The following is a 16,953-nucleotide window of genomic DNA, read 5'->3' on the forward strand; positions in this document are numbered from 1 at the left end:
AAACATATATTATTATTATTATTATTGAATGACATATATATATATATATATATAAATACATACATAAGAATCTAATGAATAAATTTATCATTATTTTTGTCTAAAAAATACAAAAAATAATACAATATTATTATGCAATTAATAATAATAATAATAATAATAATAATAATAATTTTATTTTAATTTTTTTGGACAGAGGACTATTATGTCTAAGGAGAAAAATATTGGAGATTTATTTGTGTATTAATTTTTTTGGGACTAAAATGTTCGTTTTTAAAATCTTTAGGGACTGATCAGGGTAATGATTCTGTCAAAAAAAGACTAAGAACAGATTTATCTGTCGGAGTAAAACTTTAGGAATTAATTTGTATATTAATTTTTTTTAGAGACTAAAATATCCGCTTTTAAAATTTTCAAGACTGATTTGGGTAATTACTCAAATATTTATTAGGATAAGAAGTGTATCCATAATTACATATAGAGATGCAGGTATATATGATAGTTGAAGACTGAAATTCAAATAAAAATGAACCATTCTAAGAAGACGCAAAAGCGGAACGATCTTTCATATTCGTTCCAAGGGTTATTTTTGTCCTTCAGGCTTCACTACATGACAAAAGTATCCAAGGCTACAGGTTCGTTGGAAGAATACCATATTTCTCTATTTCAGACTGCCATACGGGACTTATGGGTTAATTTGTTAAAGAGTTTGTTATTGTTAGCTAGTAGAGTGTGCTGAGTTGTGGTGTATGATAAGACTCACGTCATTCATATAGACATCTCATTTTTCTTTTTTCAGTTTTTCTCTCAGTCTTCTAATTCTCTGTTTCGTTCACCATGGTATGCGGCTGATTTTTTTTTTATATGAAAAACTTGGGTGTGTTGTGCCTCGTATGGAAAGTGTAGGTGCTACACTCATATGTGGGACAGTTTTTTTTTGAAATAAGGGGTTGAAAAATCAGATCATGCATGTTCTTTGGAAGCACATTAATCAAACAGTCCAATTTGAGTGGACAAAAAATTTGAATTTGGGCAAAGTAATCGGATCGTCCGATTTTCATATAGTTTTAATTTTTTTTATTTTGCGAAATTCAATACGGACCATGAAGAAAAAATGTTGATAGTGAAGTTCATATTTATATGAGAGAGAAAAACGGATGATAGAGTTTTACTAAAGGTATATTATTTCGGTCAGATTTTATTACAAACATATGAAGGAGAGAAATTTATTTGTGAAAATCCATTAGACATTGTTATTCAATCACAACCTCATTTGAAGAACTAAAAGGTGTGATTTGTGAGAAGATACGTTCTGAAGTGTCAAGAAAAATATCATGTATTTTATACAGATATTCGATACCGGTATTTGGTGGATTCGTTCAATTTCAAATGAAATATGTAACTGATGAAGCGAGCATGTAAGAGATGTTTTCAATGTACATTGAAAATCCCACCTAGATATCGTTCATTGAGTTGTATATTGAGTTCGAACAATCCGAAGCCGACCGGAATATTGAATGGGTAGATTACAACAGTGACAGTGAAAAAGAGTTTGAAAGCAATTACGAAGTTGTTGGTCCAGACGAAAACGAAAATTAAGGTGACGCCACTATGGCTCCAAATGTGTCAGACGTGACAAATACACTCGCAAATGGTGAATTTGCTGTGAGAATGGAATTTAGTTCGAGGGAAGTTGTTATTATGGTGATGAAAGATTATATCATTTGAAGAGGTGTAGACTATCAGGTGTATGAGTCGGAGCCGTTGACATTTTATGCCAAGTGTACACAGTATGGTCAGGTTGTGATTGGCTGATCAGGATTAGCATGGTCAGCAGAAAGTACTGTTGGGTTATAAGAAGGTATAATGATAGTCACACTTGTACCAGAGCCACCATTTCTCAAGATCATTCAAAACTGGATTCGAGTACAATTGTAGAAGCAATAAAGCCGTTGGTTGAGGCTGACCCCTCCATAAAGGTGAAGTTAGTTATTGCGGAAGTGCAGTCTAAGTTCAATTATACCATCAGCTATCGAAAAGCATGGTTGGCCAAACAAAAGGTAGTAGAAAAAATATTTGGAGGTTGGGAAGCATCGTACGAAGCTTTGCTATATAGTTTGAGGCCATGTGTAATAAGAAGTCATCAGCAGTCGTCCATTTTGAGACTATGCCTGCATATTAAGGCGATGACTTGGTAACATATATCCGGGTATTGTATCGAGTCTTCTGGAGTTATTACCCCTGCATTAGAGCATTCAAACATTGTAAACCAATTGTCCAAGAAAGAAAAGAACCCCGAAACCCTTACGGCAAAATTCAACTCGCCGTAACTCCTCCGTCCGAGCTCCAATGGCCGCACTATTTGCGGTCACGCAACCACTGCGTCGAGCTCTACATTTCTACTGGAACAATTTCATAGATAACTCGCTTTATTATTCTCAGCCACTTCTTCCCCCAATTTTCAAAAATTGAGTAGAGGTATTGAATTTCTTTACTCTTTGATATTTTAGAATCTAATTAGCTTGAAAAAAATATTCACTCTTGCTTACGTGAAGCTTGGGTAAGGTGAGGATGTCATAAATTCTATTTAAATTACTGAATTTATGTTTTGAGTATTAAATTGGGTATATATGTGTTATGAATATGTATTAGGTTGTGAAAAAATAATTGGAGCTTGAAATTGTGGACGTTGGAATTTTGGTGGAGGCTGGGCATTAGTATTTTGTTGAGTTTTGGGGCTGTATTTGTGTTGGGTGAATTGCTTTGGTCGCTACGTAGGAATCGGCCAATGTATGGTTTAGGTCTCTTTCATTTAATATATAATGTTCTGTGAAAACTTAGGCTAGACGACCACATGATAGGTTCGAATGGATGTGTATATAATTATTGCTTAGCATCTTGTTAACTAGTTGGTTTTGGTTTGGTGTTTGTTAACTAGTTAGTGAATTGAATAGTTTGTTGATTATAGATTTGAGGATGTAAATTTATGATTGATGATGCTTGATGATTAGTGGTGATTTGATGAATATGTTGATGATCTGAAATATGATTATTGTAGTGATTATTATGGTGATTGAGGAAGGGTATGTTGTGTTGAGTTGGTAGGTTTATATGTGAATAGAATGAAACTTTTGGAATGAAAATGAGGTTTGGGGGAAAATTGCAAAACTTTGGTTTTGGGCCAAACTTCGGTGGGCTATAACTTGGTTTCCGGAATCCCAAATTGATTCCAACTTATTTTAAATGAAAATTGGATTTGCGAAGTTTATGCCGTTCGAAGAACGGAAGAAAAACGATTTAAAACGACAGAGTTATGCCCGTCGAAAGTTTTGGTGTAAAATCTGTGATTAAGCAGCTGAACACTCCATGGTAATGCAGCTTTCTGGTTGATCCTTTTTTTTTTTGAAGAACGTATGTCCACGCGTACGCGTGGCATGGGTTTTTGGCGATGCGTACGCAATTGGTCCTATGCGTATGCGTAAGGAGCTAGCAAGCATGTCCGCGCGTACGCATGACTCACGCATACGCGTAACATGAGGTACTCACTTGCGTGTACACGTGACAAGGAGACGCGTACGCGAGCTGCATTTTTACATTCCCACGCGTACGCGTGGCCCCTATTTCAACAAACATAATTTTTAGAATTTTAAACCGCACTTCAAGCTTCTAAACCTCTATTTTCACTCCTTTAGTCATAAATAATAGAATTAAACCTTATAATCAGATGAAGTTAGGAAAAAGGGATAACTTGGAGGTGGAGTAAAGCTGAAAAGTGATGAATTGATTATGAAATGTTACAGATGATTATGTATGATACTTGGCTTGATAATCAAATGAATGATCATGCATGATACTTGGCCTGAATGATTAAATAATTTGAGATACGAGATTTCCTGGATAAAGTACCGTGGCTTGCCACCGCGTGTACCAGGTTGAAAACTCGATATTCTGTTGACCCTACGACGTAAGGGTGACCGGGCACTTATAAATTCACGGGAATGGTACCCCCATTGAGCGATTTGATATATATATATATATGTTGTATAACTGATAAATGAGCTCATTAGCCATAGGACAGCCATGCATCATGTGCATATTACTTGAATTATTTATTTGTGCTCTAACTGGGTTTGCCTAAGTGCATTTACTATGTTAAGTGTATATTTGTTACCTGCAGTACTTGTAACCTTCTTGTGTTTGTTTTTATCTGTTTATTTGTCTGTGAAATGCTGACGAAGATGGAGGTATAGAAGAATGGCAGTATGAGACTTAGATTTAAGATAAGTTAAGTTAGGCTTAGATACTTTTAGAAAATCACCTTTTATGGCTTCTGTTTAATACTTTAAGCTCTATAATATGAGTGTCGGCGTTCTAGGATTGCCTCTGACATTCCCAGGACCTTATCTATTATGCGTGTGGCACCTTTACCATACTGAGAACCTCTGGTTCTCACTCCATACTATGTTGTTGTTTTTCAGATGCAGGTCGATAGGCATCTCGTTAGGCGTCTGGACTCCTGAAGCGAAGTGGTTACTGGGTTATTTTGTGGTACAGTGATATATATATATATATGTACTTAGCTTTCTCTCCGCATAACTTGTTCTTTTTGATCCTCTTAGAGGTTTATAGAGAGACAAGATTTTGTTTATGTACATTTGGGTTTTGGATATATATATATATGTGTGTGTGTAAATATTCTCCAGCCAGCCTTGACTTCGCGAGCTAAGTTAGGAGCTTGTTATTTTATATCTTTGGCACTCTATTTCTACTTTTATTATCTTATGTGTGATAGTTATAGTTTTCTTAGCACGCAAGTTAACTTGTTTCTTGAGCATTGTGCTTTTATTTTGCGATTTTTATTTCATCTATTTTAAATTGAATTTATATAAAAAACATTTTGATAATTATTCTTTATCTCGTACGAAACATCTTAATAATAATTTTTTTTAATTTTACAGAATTAGTTGTGAATTTAATTTTTCTCAAATTTTACTGGAAATTTTATTATTATAATTTTAATAGTAAAAATTTTGTTATAAAATTTGCAAATTCTATTTCCGCAAATTTTTCAGCGAATTCCATAAAATATTTTGTAAACGAATAAAAAATCCTTTTTTTTAACAAGATACAAGTTTCCAACCAAATTTTTTATTTACGTCTCTCTCTCTCTCTCCCCTCCGGCGTTTTACTACCTTCGTCGGCATAGCAGTTCGTCGTCGCTGCTTTGTTCTCCTCCGGCGTCGCCGCTTACTTCTCTGCTGCGGTTGCTGCGAGCTCCTCCCCCCTCGTCGTCGCTCTTCGCAGTCGCAACCAACCGTCGCTCCTCGCCGTTGCTCTTCGCAGTCGCTCCTCGCCATCGCTGCTCGATCCTCGCCGTTGCTACTCGATCCTTTCCCCTGGTTTGCCTCTGGTTCGCCGCTTCGGCCTCTCTTTACCGCTGTTCTCTGTTTTGAATTAGGATTCGCCTCTTTACCAAGTCGCAGACTCACAGTATCAGCACTTCTCTGTATGTCTCTATTCTTTTCTTCTTATTATTGATAATATAATTGATAAATTTTATTTGTTATGTGATTTTTCTATTGTTGCTGAATTCTGATGATTTCTGCAGAATGTAACGCTTGTGAAAGTAATTACTTATTTCAAGAGATTTCTAAGAGATATATGATACTTTAATGAGGAGGTTAAGGCTTTTGAAATGATGACATCATACTAGGGAGTATATTCAGAAGCTACTGGTTTTTAGGAATCAATTTGTATGGCTAGATTAAATAAGAGGTTATTTAATTGTAGGTGATTGCCTCTAATTGTACGTTTCTACTATTTATGGTCCTGATTGAACATTTTTCTGTTTTCTCCTTGCTGGTTTGTTGTTCATGGAGTTATATAACTGAGATGTGTTAAAGAAAAATGGTTGAGTACACAAACAAGGAAAAATAGATTGATAGAAATGTGATTAGTTCCAAAATAAGGTGTTTCAAGTTCTCTTTGATTGTAGGTGTGAAAAAAAGAAAAAAGCATTGTCCCTAAGTTTTCATAGTTTTCTTATTGTCACTTCATTTTGTACCTTTCTTGTTGTGACATAGCATTTGAGGGAAGGAAGCTTGATATGTTGGTCTAAGTTTGAATGCTTAATTAAGCTTCGGCCTTACTTGCTTGGTTTTTGCTTTACTTTGATGTGTATTCATGATATAATACTTGTTGCTTTGAAATTATTTTACTCTAAGTGGAACCCAAAGAAGTATTACATGGTTGCATTATATCTAAATAATTTAATGTAATGAGAGTATAATATTTGATTTCCCCCTGGTTTTCAGCATAGATTTTTTTTCTGTCTTAATCTTTTTGAGATGGGATTGAGGGAGTGAAGGTTATATGGCTGGAATAACCCTTATTCATTATAGAGCATTTTATACTTCTTGGGATTATTGTTCGTTTCCTCGTAGATCCTTTTTCATTGCAGCTAGTTTTTATTTGTTCCGAATTCATCTCCATCTCTTTATTATCGCGGTTTCAATCCTCTTATATGCCTAATTGTAGCTCCAGATAGCTCATTCAAGTCAAAGTGTTTGTCTCTGATTCTTGGCTGAAAAATTTTAATTTCAACGCAATTCTTTCCTCATTATTCTCTGATTTCTTACACTTTACATGACACTTTTATTGTGTCATTTGTATTCGGATGCTTCTTTCTTCTTCAAGAATTCTAGCTCTGACGAAAATGAACCAAATTTTGATACGTACTTTAATAATAGGGTTTTCAAATACTAAGCACTTGCATGTACCTTTATAAATTATGATTTTAGCTACCTTAGCTGCATGGTAAATCTAGTTATATTGAATTCTGGGAATCCATATCCTTAATTCCTTATCATGCATTTCTCAGCGAATTTCATTTTAATGCAGCCATTTTCTTTGTTTGCTTTTGCAGGTAGTAATTTGATTATGCTAGATTAAGAATATAACATGAGCACCACAAAGCACAAAACTCCAAGGTCTCGTAGTCAGGCTTTGTTTTTCCGGGATTTAGCCTCACCTGTTTCTGCCAGGAGACAAAAGTTTTCAAGATCGGGCCAGGCAGCTGCAGTACCTGCTCTGTGGCGTGAGAATTTTGGTGGTTCGGACCTTCCACCTCCTCCTGTTTTTACCTTGGAAGACATGTCAGCTTTTTCTCCTGAATCAGGCATACCGGATTACCAAATATCTCCGGAGTCTAAATCCAATATTAGGACTCCAATTCAAGCTTCAAATAGAGAATTTTCAACTCCATTGAAAAGCAAATCCGAGGCCAGCACATCTTATGTGTTAAGAGGGGTGCAACAAAACCAGCTGAGCTCTACAGGGTTGAGTTGGTGGTCACCCACAACTGCAAAGAGTGGTGGAGAACAAGATGAAAAGGGAGGGAGTTCACCAGTTGAGGGTGTGGTTCAGCCTGGTGCTCTTATAACTCTCCCTCCGCAGCTGGAAGTAGCAAGGCCAGAGATTCAAAGGAATTCACTGCCAGTTGGGAATCTCAATGAGGAAGAGTGGGTAACTGTTTATGGGTAATGTCCTAACCTACTTCAGCATTTAAGTCTTGACTATTGATTGTAGTACTGCATTGAGTTATTAACTTTAATCCTGGTCCACTATATATATAACTTTGATTACGATTATGCACCTTATGCTATTGCCATGTATCATGTATGTAAAGAAAGCGTGAATAAAATATCATAAATTTTACCTAATAATTACCAAAAGAAATTGCTTCAAAGTTCAACCACTTGACAGCAATCATTCTTCCTGTGGCACACAAAAAGCTTACACTGAGTGGAAAAGAGTTCTAAACAATGTAAGAAGATGTGCAGCTATTTCTGTGCAAGAAATATACCTTCCACACAAATGATCATGTTTTCAGTGTAAAAAACGAATATGCTCTTGTACCTTTCAACAAGGCCTGTTAAATTTGCAACTATGTTTCAGATGTCCTTTCAATTATATGATGAGATATAGTTTTTATACTGTATATACTGATATCATTTCACTAACAAGTTCCACCTGCAGATTTTCTCCAGGTGATACTAATTTGGTTTTAAGGGAGTTTGAAAAATGTGGTGAAATTTTGAAACATGTTCCTGGTCCTAGAGATGCTAATTGGATGCATATTTTATATCAGGTTTGCAATCTTTCCCTTGCTTGAACATATTGATTAAATAGCGATAGTTGTGCATCAGTCAATCAAAACTATGCATACATACTGTTTTGATGATGTTATCAATGCATATGCAGAATCGTTCTTATGCACAGAAAGCCCTTAACAAGAATGGAATGCAGCTCAATGGAGTCCTAATAGTTGGTGTGAAACCCTTGGATCCCATGCAACGTCAAGCATTGGGTGAACGGCTTAACCATCAGGTATTTATACCCTTTCCTCTATCCTTTGCTAGAAATTCAGAATCAAGTATGCTGAAAGCTCCCTCTTGACCCTACCATCTGCAGAATGACAACTCAACTTCCCGTCAAACTGGAGGAGCCATTGTTTCTCCAACAAAATTAATGGCGTACAGGATGATGGATTGGCTATTTGGAGTCTCTGCTAGAGATTCAGAATCAAGTACGCTGAAAGCTCCCTCTCGACCCTACCATCTGCAAAATGACAACTCAACTTCTCATCAAACTGGAGGAGCCATTGTTTCTCCAGCAAAATTAAGGGTGTACAGGATGATGGATTGGCTATTTGGAGTCTCTGCTAGAGATTCAGAATCAAGTACGCTGAAAGCTCCCTCTCAACCCTACCATCTGCAAAATGACAACTCAACTTCTCATCAAACTGGAGGAGCCATTGTTTCTCCAACAAAATTAATGGCGAACAGGATGATGGATTGGCTATTTGGAGTCTAGATGAGCTATAATGGTGGATCAGATTATATCATTCTGTTTTGTTTTAAGTGATGAGTGACTGTTTCAGCTATTCAAATGCTGTTAAAAAGTTTGGCATGCCTTCTGGATTTGAGTTGGAATGTTTATACTTTGAATGCTAGTGGTTGGATTTTATTTCTTCATAATGTTTCATTCTCATTGGATAACTATAGGCCAGAGTCTTTGTAGCTGTGTTTTTGGAACATGATATATATTAACTACAGGTTCATCAATGGTTCTGTGAAGCTGGAACGTCATATATATTAAAGTTTCCTTCAATGCTGCTTGTGTATTGCAATTTGTGTATTGCAATTTAAAACAGCCATAACCTTAGATCTACGAGTAGCTCCATTGAAGGTGGATGATGAATGAGATTTGTGCCGGTTTAAATAATCCCATAATTTTAATTATTTTTTAATTTTTACATTTGTTTCAAAATTCTTATGTACTAAATTCATTGTTCTTTTTTAATTTTTCTCCTTTTTAAGGCAAAAAAAAATACTTTTAAAAGCTTCGATACCAAAAGTTCAAATGCTAAAAAACAGTTTCAAATAAAAAATGATTAAAAATAAACAATTATATTCAATCAAACAAAATTGCTATAAGATGAAAATGATTATCCTTCCTTAGTCTTTAATATGACTACTTGGACATATAAACATGAAATGAATTTTCATCAATTTTTTTCCTTCAAAAACGAAAAGCAAATATTCTCGTACATCAAAACTAATAGGGTATGCTCTTAAGAAGATTAACTTCCTATTATCAGTTATTATTATTTTTTTTATTGAAAAAAGGTCTAAAACCATGATATTTGGATTCAAAGCACTTACTAAAAGGCACGAATAAAGTGAAAAGTAATTTCACAAACTGATATGTACATAACTTTTATTCAAAAGAATCGCAAGATACCAAAAATATTATAAAAGATTGACATAAGTATCAAATCAGAAGGAAGATGAGAATAAAATTTGAGTTTGTGATTTAAATAAAAATACTTTAACCAACTACCGTACTCCATAAAAAAAAGGATTTAACCGTCTATCTTCATTACTTCAAAGAAACATGCTTATATAATTATGAAAAAATGACAAAATATATCGTGTATTGTCGTTGTATGTGAACAAAAATAAATAAAGCTAAGTATCACATTATGCAATATTATTAAAAGACCTCTGTTAAATACTACATTTAAACTTTATAATACTGTTGTTGGGCATCAAACTATTATTTTGAATAAGCATTATAATGCCTCTTTTTTATTTGATTAAGAATTATAATACCTCTTACAAATAATTGTTTCAACTTATATGCTTTGCAGAACTCTTTCTAACCATTGTCAAACTTGATATTACCTTATAAACAAATGTTGTCAAACTCTTTATTGATGGTGGTTTTAATGAAACAATATTGTAGCTATTAAGCCGAGGAACTTCAACAAAAAGCAAGGCTTTATGTGAAAATTGTTTACCAAAAAGACCAATATTTTCAAACTATTCTAATTAATAAAAATGTATAAATTCCTCATTAATCATACCTTGAGAAATACTGAAAAAAAAAAGATGTTAGAGAAATACTTATTTAATATTAATTAATAATCATATTTATTATAATTATTATTAGTAGTAGTAAACAAAAGATAACACGAGAGAAAGGGTTTCTTAATTTTTTAAGCGATTCAAAAACTGATAGTTACACTAAGTCATAAACTGATAGTTACACTAAGTCATCAATATCTCCATAAAAAGATGTGAACTATGAAGTTAAGAACTCGATGAGAAGGAGATTCCATAAGAACTTGGTATGCATTGTTCATGTTAGGTGGTTCCAACTTCTAAATGCCCTTTTAATTGATTAGAAGAATTTAAAGGCCCATTTTAGGGTCATTATTGAAGTGTTTTAAGTTAAAATGATTCGGTTAATAATTATTAGAGGACCAATCACATCTATCTATATTTTATCAATATCAAAATAAAGGTGCAAAATTAAACATGTAAAAAAATGTGCAAAATTAAGCAGGTAAAACATTTCAAATAATAGAACTACTTAAAAAAGTTTGACCGCATATTATAAGTTACCACTCTATCTTTGGTTAGATCATGAAAAACAGACTAAGATAACTTCAAACATAATTTTCTACTACAAAAGGGAATATAATCATCACTTCAAGAGCTTCTGTCTAGCTTACCAGTAATAAAATCTGACAGGTCTACTTCCTTCAATTAATCCTTAATTGACATTTGAATGGAATTCAACAATGCAAGCAGCTTTAACCCAAAATTTCTACTGCTGAAAATTATCTTAGTATAAGAGTTGGGTGCCCTCAGTGGCTCCAAAACTTTTGCAGCTTCCTCTACATGGTCTTGTCAGATACCAACACTCCATTTTTCTTCATTCTCGGCCCTCTTTTCAAAACTTCCAACATGAGGTTATTCAATTATTTGCAATAAATGTGCACGACAGAACTCCCATCACCTTCAGGGTCCTTCTAAAAGTATTAGATGAAGTTGTAAGGTTAAAAATGAGCGATGTTGGTATGGCTATGCTATAGAATCCATATCAACCAACCTAGAAACACATCTAAGAATGAGATATAAAATTAATCATAAAAAATAACAACAAAATTCTTATAATTATTACTACTCTCTAGCCACAAAGCTTAGTTTTTTGTATTTACCATAGCAACAAATAGCATTAAAGCTTATGACACACAATAGACAACAAAAGTACCCCATTCCAAAAATCATGAACAGAGTAATGATATCCAAAGAAAAAAAACAATTATGTAATACTTTTTCCTCAAAAAAAAAAATATCAAGAATCGATATAAACCTAATCAACAATAAAATTTAGATTCTTCCAAAGAACCATCACACATAAATATGAAAAGAGCCATAGTTGACGAGAACTAATCATTGAATTAAGTGCATGTTTGGGCGCCATTATTTTGTTAAAAAAAGATCTTTTTTCAATGAAAAAAGATCTTTTTTTATTTTTTAACGTGTTTGGCAAATTTCTAGTAATAAAAGTAAAAGCACTAGTAAAATAAAAAAAAGATCTTTTTTGAGAAGCTGTAATTTACATTTTTTTTTAAAAGATCTTTTTTCCTTAAAAAAAAGATGTTTTTCATGTAATAAATAAACAAAAAAGTACTTTTATATTGTTATACCCAAACATAATTGATAGATAAAAAGACCTTTTTACATGAGATATCCAAACATAAAATTACTTTTACTTCTCTATAAGATCTTTTAAAAAAAGATAACTCGAAAAAAATCTTTTGTTAGAAGCTCACCCAAACAAGCCCTAAACTTACTCATTATTCATGATGCTCCCTAATATGACGTGATAAATACTCCGCTACTCTATCTAGTTGTGTCAATTTAAAGACAGTCTACATTAAAAACAAGAGACCAAGAGGCATCTTATCAAAAGAGTTGACGTTGTAGACCAAAATTAACACTAAGTTCAAAATCAGAAGAAAATAATGAACAATAGGAACATGAAAAAGAAAAATTACTGAATAGCAATTATGAAAATACCTTATATATAATATGTTCAAGATAGTGGTTATACTAACATTTACATCACTATTAGGAAATAAATCAAAATTTAACTCCAACACCTCGATGCGTAAAAAAATTCTTCAAACAAATACTAAAATTGAGAAGCAATAAAATTAGACCATTCCTCAAAGAGATTGGAATTCAAAACCATCAAGTTTGACCTTTTGTCTTTCTATAATCAACTAATGAAATTATTAATATCATATAAAAGGTCAAATGAATTTGGGAAAAAAAATAGAAAAAGCAATAGAAGGGAAGCTAGAAACTTGATAACCTACATGTGCCAAAAATTGGTCAAAAACAGATTCAACATATAATCAATTATTCTGTTGAACTATTTTAAGTTGTATTATATGACATTGTCAAAAGATAACTTGTTATGGTATGTCTTAAATCTTAACCGAAAGTTATTGCTACAACTCCAACCAATAAACAAATTATTTTTCACAACTCACTACAAGAAAAAAGGCCTATGGCCACGCTTTTTTCTTGCCACGTTTTTGGTGATCAATGGCCACGTTTTTATGAGGTGGCAGTAGATTAGAGATTTCGCCACATTTTTGCCACGCTTCAAAAGCGTGGCGAAAAGGATCAACGGCCACGTTTTTGTAAGGGTGGCAATTGATTAGAGAAACGGCCATCTGTTTTTCTGCCACACTTCAAAAGCGTGGCCATGAGAGAAACAAGGACGTTTTAAAAGCGTGGCGACAGGATTTTATTACGGCCACGCTTACAAAACGTGGCCGTATCCTGGTACTCTTTTGGCACGCTTTAAAGTGTGGCCAAAAGGTTTTTTCTGCCAATCTTCAAAAGCGTGGCCATAAAGAGCTACAAAGACGTTTTAAAAGCGTGGCGAGAGGGTTGAACCGGACAGAAAACCGACTGGTTTAAAAGAAACGGCGTCGTTTTTGCCAAACTTGCTTCCTTTCACTCTTGGTTCTAAAGCTCCTTCGTTTCTTTCTCCCTTTCTCCCTCCGTTTCTTTCATTCACAGAAACTCATCCAAAAAACTCTAGCACTGTAAGCCTACACCACCGCCGCCGCAAGGAGTGGCATACTGCTGCCGTCCGTCCGTCTATCTAGCTTCCCTCGTGCACCATGTCTTCAACTCCCGTTCGCTATCACCGATCGCAGCTGCTTCCTCGAGCTCGGCGTCCGTCGTCTTTGTCTGCTCAGCCGCGCTTCCGCCGCCGTTGGTTGCCGTTAACGTTCGCGTCTTCGTTCAGCCGTCGTCTTCATTCGCGTTCTTCGCCGTTCAAGTTTGCTCGGCGTTCACCGTTCGCGTTCACTCGCCGTTCACTGTTCGCGTTCACTCGCCGTTCACCATTCGCGTTCACTCGCCGTTCACCGTTCGGGTTCGCGTTCGTCTGGAAGCCACGTTGCCCTGCTTCAAACTCTGCGACCAACCCGTGCGCTCCACCTAGCCGTCGAACTGCTCTCTTTTGTCACCGCCGTGAGTTCCCTAAACCCACCACCAAACAATACACTCACACAACACCAATACTCTGCTTGAAACTCTGCAACTTCTTATTTCTATTACAATAAGTAACTATTTGATTTGGCAGTGGTTTGGATTTTTTTCATAGACTGAATTAAAGTATACAATAGTTATGTTCTCTTATCTATCACATTGATACTAAACTTTGAATTCTCTTATTTCGTTTCAAGTTTTCCGCACTCAACATGTTTGATGAAATGCTTTAACCATATTTCGGGTTGGTTTTATCATTTCTAGCTTTTAAAAACTTAGTACGTTGATTGCATGTGAAATTAGAATAATTGGATCTTAGTAATTAGGAAATTTTAGCTGCAAAAATAGCATCTTTGTAGAAAACATATTAGCATGATGATTCCACTTGCATTAGTGTTCTTCTGGTAAATTTTAACTGTTAGTGTGAACTTGTTGATTTGCTAATTGTTCTCGTGTTGTTGTTCTGTTGTTCTTCTGTTATTTTTATTTTATTTTTTGTTGTTGTGATTTTCTGTTTTTGAACCTGTTAAGTTGATAATTTGCTAAATTATTGGGCTGCTGTTGTTTTAATTTGCTAAATTGTTAGGTTTTTGTGATTTAATTTGTTGGATTTTCTATTTAGGTCTTGTTCTTGTTTATTTGCTAAATTGTTGTCTTTGAGATTCTTGCTGGATATTGGTGATCATTGATTTATTATATTCTTCATGTTTTCATTGTTTTGTTGATTGTTTGTTTTGTTTCAGAAATTATTTTTTTGTGATCAATGCTCAAACTTTAAATGCTGTTCTGTTGGTTTTGCAGTGTTTGTCTTGTTTCAGAAATCAATTTTTTGTTATCAATGCTCAAACTCTGAATGTTGTTCTTTACAAAGAGTTGTTTATCTTGTTTCTTTAAATAGCTATGTAAGTTTAACTTGCAGAAAATGTATTAATAAGCTAGAATGTGAGTCAATTTTTGAGCATTTTTCTATTTTCTGTACTAAATTTTGGACTAGCAACTGTGATTATTTGAACTAATTAGTTACCTTTATTCTTGCTCAGCATGGCACTCTCGGGGCACTTGTCCAAGATTCTGTTAAGAGCCACTACTAGACCCTGTTTTACTGTGCACCCACCCTCCGCCACTGCCGCTACCCCAGTGCCACCACTAGGCCGCCACCGTGTTGCTCCGGCCATTCACTCATCATCATCAATCTTTCCCTTCCCTTCCCCTGTTCCAATTCCCTGCTTCCCAGGTTCCCCTTTCATCTCATTTGATTTTATTTCTCTTAAGTGAATTAATAATGAAGAAACTCAGGTTACACGTTATAATGACACTCTTTAACATTTTGTTCTTGTTTTGATTTCAGGGTGAGATGTGTTGAAAGTTCAGTGTGTTTGTTCAGGAAGGGAATGTGCTGAATAATTATATTAAAAGATGGATTTAGGCATTCTTTTCTTCCTCTTTCACACCCTGCAGGTTTTGACAGCTACTAAAATTAGATATTGGAGGTTTTGTTCAATTAGATGCTAGGTTTTGACAAGTCCCCATGAGATGTAATGGCAAAAGAGAATTGATAGGCACACAGTTTCTTCTTGTTATCATGCTATATAAAAAACATGTCTCAGTTGTGGTGGTTTGGTTTGGTTTTTGTTGTTTTCCATTGCAGGAATGCTATTGATTCCTCTTTATTCAAGCAATGGTTGCATAACTTGCAAAGTGAGATTGGGATTCTAGCTGATGGCACCTTGGCTCTGAGACAAGTTCTAATTCAGGTAATTGCATCATCAGTGTTTAAAAAGTGGATATGATTTCTGATAATTAGGCCTTGTTAAGTGGTAATTTTAGTAACTGACTAACCTGTTAGTCTTCTAGTCTTATTCATGTTCTCAAATCAAAATCAACAAAACTAGTTGGACTCTTTTTGGTGTAAACAGGGTGTAGACATGTTTGGAAAGCGCATTGGGTTTCTCAAATTTAAAGCTGACATTTATAAGCCAGTCGCATTGGGTTTCTCAAATTTAAAACTACTGGAATGTTGGATGATGACAAGGTTGATTTCGTTGGCACTGCAGTTCGTGAGGCTTCTCTCTCTCTCTCTCTCTCTCTCTCTCTCTCTCTCTCTTCATAGCTTAGTTGTGCCTCTGACAGGTTGAAGAGGAGACTGGCATAAAGTTCAAACTTGAAGACATGGTTGATCTCACTGCTTTCTTGGATTCTTCAACAGGATGCAGATTTTTTCCCTCACCGGTATACCTTAAGCATTCTGCATCAACCTTATTGCTTTATTGGTTTTGCAAATAAATAATTTTGTCGCTTGAAAAAAGAGCTAATAATGCATCTGCTTTATAGTTGTTCAATAATTTAGTTTGGTATTTTGAGCATAGTTTAGTTTCGTGTTATTGTACTTTTAGATTTGCATTTACCAATCAGTGAGCATTCAATTCAATTTCTGGCTATCTGTGGTTCAATCTAACAGTATTTGATAATCCTCGCTTATGGGTCTTTTTTTCTCTAAATAAAATAAAATAAAATAGTGAGAATTTATTATCTCTCTCTCTAAGGATCTAATTTTTTTGCTAAATGATTAACAGACAGTAGACTATAAGAGACCAACCTATGAAAAAGTTGAGAACCTCCAAGCCTTACTTCCAAGGGAGTGCAATATCTGCCAAATGCAAATCGGTGAAATGTTGAACTTTATGGATTCAAAATGTAGTTCAATCCATTTTCTTCACTAATTTTCACTTACTATGAGTTTGGAATACCACTGCCACTATTTGTAAATGGATGCTAGGTAGAAGCTGCTCATTAGGTGCCTACTACTTTTTGTAATAATAAAGATAAATAGATGTGCAAGGTGTTTAGAATTTTTATTCCTATTAGCATAACAATGCTGATGAATTTTTATAGTAGAATGTGAACCTGGTTTAATTTGGAATTGTTAATACATGCATAAATTAGAGTTCAAGAATATATTAAAATTACACTTGAATATTTTGTAATGCATTCGAATTTTAATATGGATAAAAATAATTTTAAATAA

At 34.5% G+C, this 16,953-nt stretch overlaps 1 protein-coding gene and 1 long non-coding RNA gene across 3 annotated transcripts; both read left to right on the plus strand.

Moving 5' to 3' along the window:
• The first annotated feature begins 5,156 nt into the window (after positions 1-5,156).
• On the plus strand, positions 5,157-9,137 carry LOC107459863 (nuclear pore complex protein NUP35-like). Its single transcript, XM_016078159.3, has 5 exons — positions 5,157-5,506; positions 6,926-7,538; positions 8,038-8,149; positions 8,263-8,388; positions 8,473-9,137. The coding sequence occupies exons 2-5, from the start codon at positions 6,961-6,963 to the stop codon at positions 8,872-8,874; spliced, it is 1,218 nt and encodes a 405-aa protein (XP_015933645.1). The 5' UTR covers positions 5,157-5,506; positions 6,926-6,960; the 3' UTR covers positions 8,875-9,137.
• A 4,246-nt stretch (positions 9,138-13,383) lies between these two features.
• On the plus strand, positions 13,384-15,908 carry LOC107459578 (uncharacterized). Of its 2 annotated transcripts, none has more exons than XR_002366109.2 (4): positions 13,384-13,910; positions 14,969-15,162; positions 15,277-15,682; positions 15,845-15,908. It is a non-coding gene; the product is annotated as an uncharacterized LOC107459578 (long non-coding RNA). The 2 variants fall into 2 exon arrangements; XR_008001513.1 differs by lacking the exon at positions 15,845-15,908 and having other exon boundaries at positions 15,277-15,386; positions 15,577-15,818.
• The last annotated feature ends 1,045 nt before the right edge of the window (positions 15,909-16,953 follow it).

Source organism: Arachis duranensis, chromosome 7 (assembly GCF_000817695.3).
Source record: "Arachis duranensis cultivar V14167 chromosome 7, aradu.V14167.gnm2.J7QH, whole genome shotgun sequence".
Taxonomy (NCBI): Eukaryota; Viridiplantae; Streptophyta; class Magnoliopsida; order Fabales; family Fabaceae; genus Arachis; species Arachis duranensis.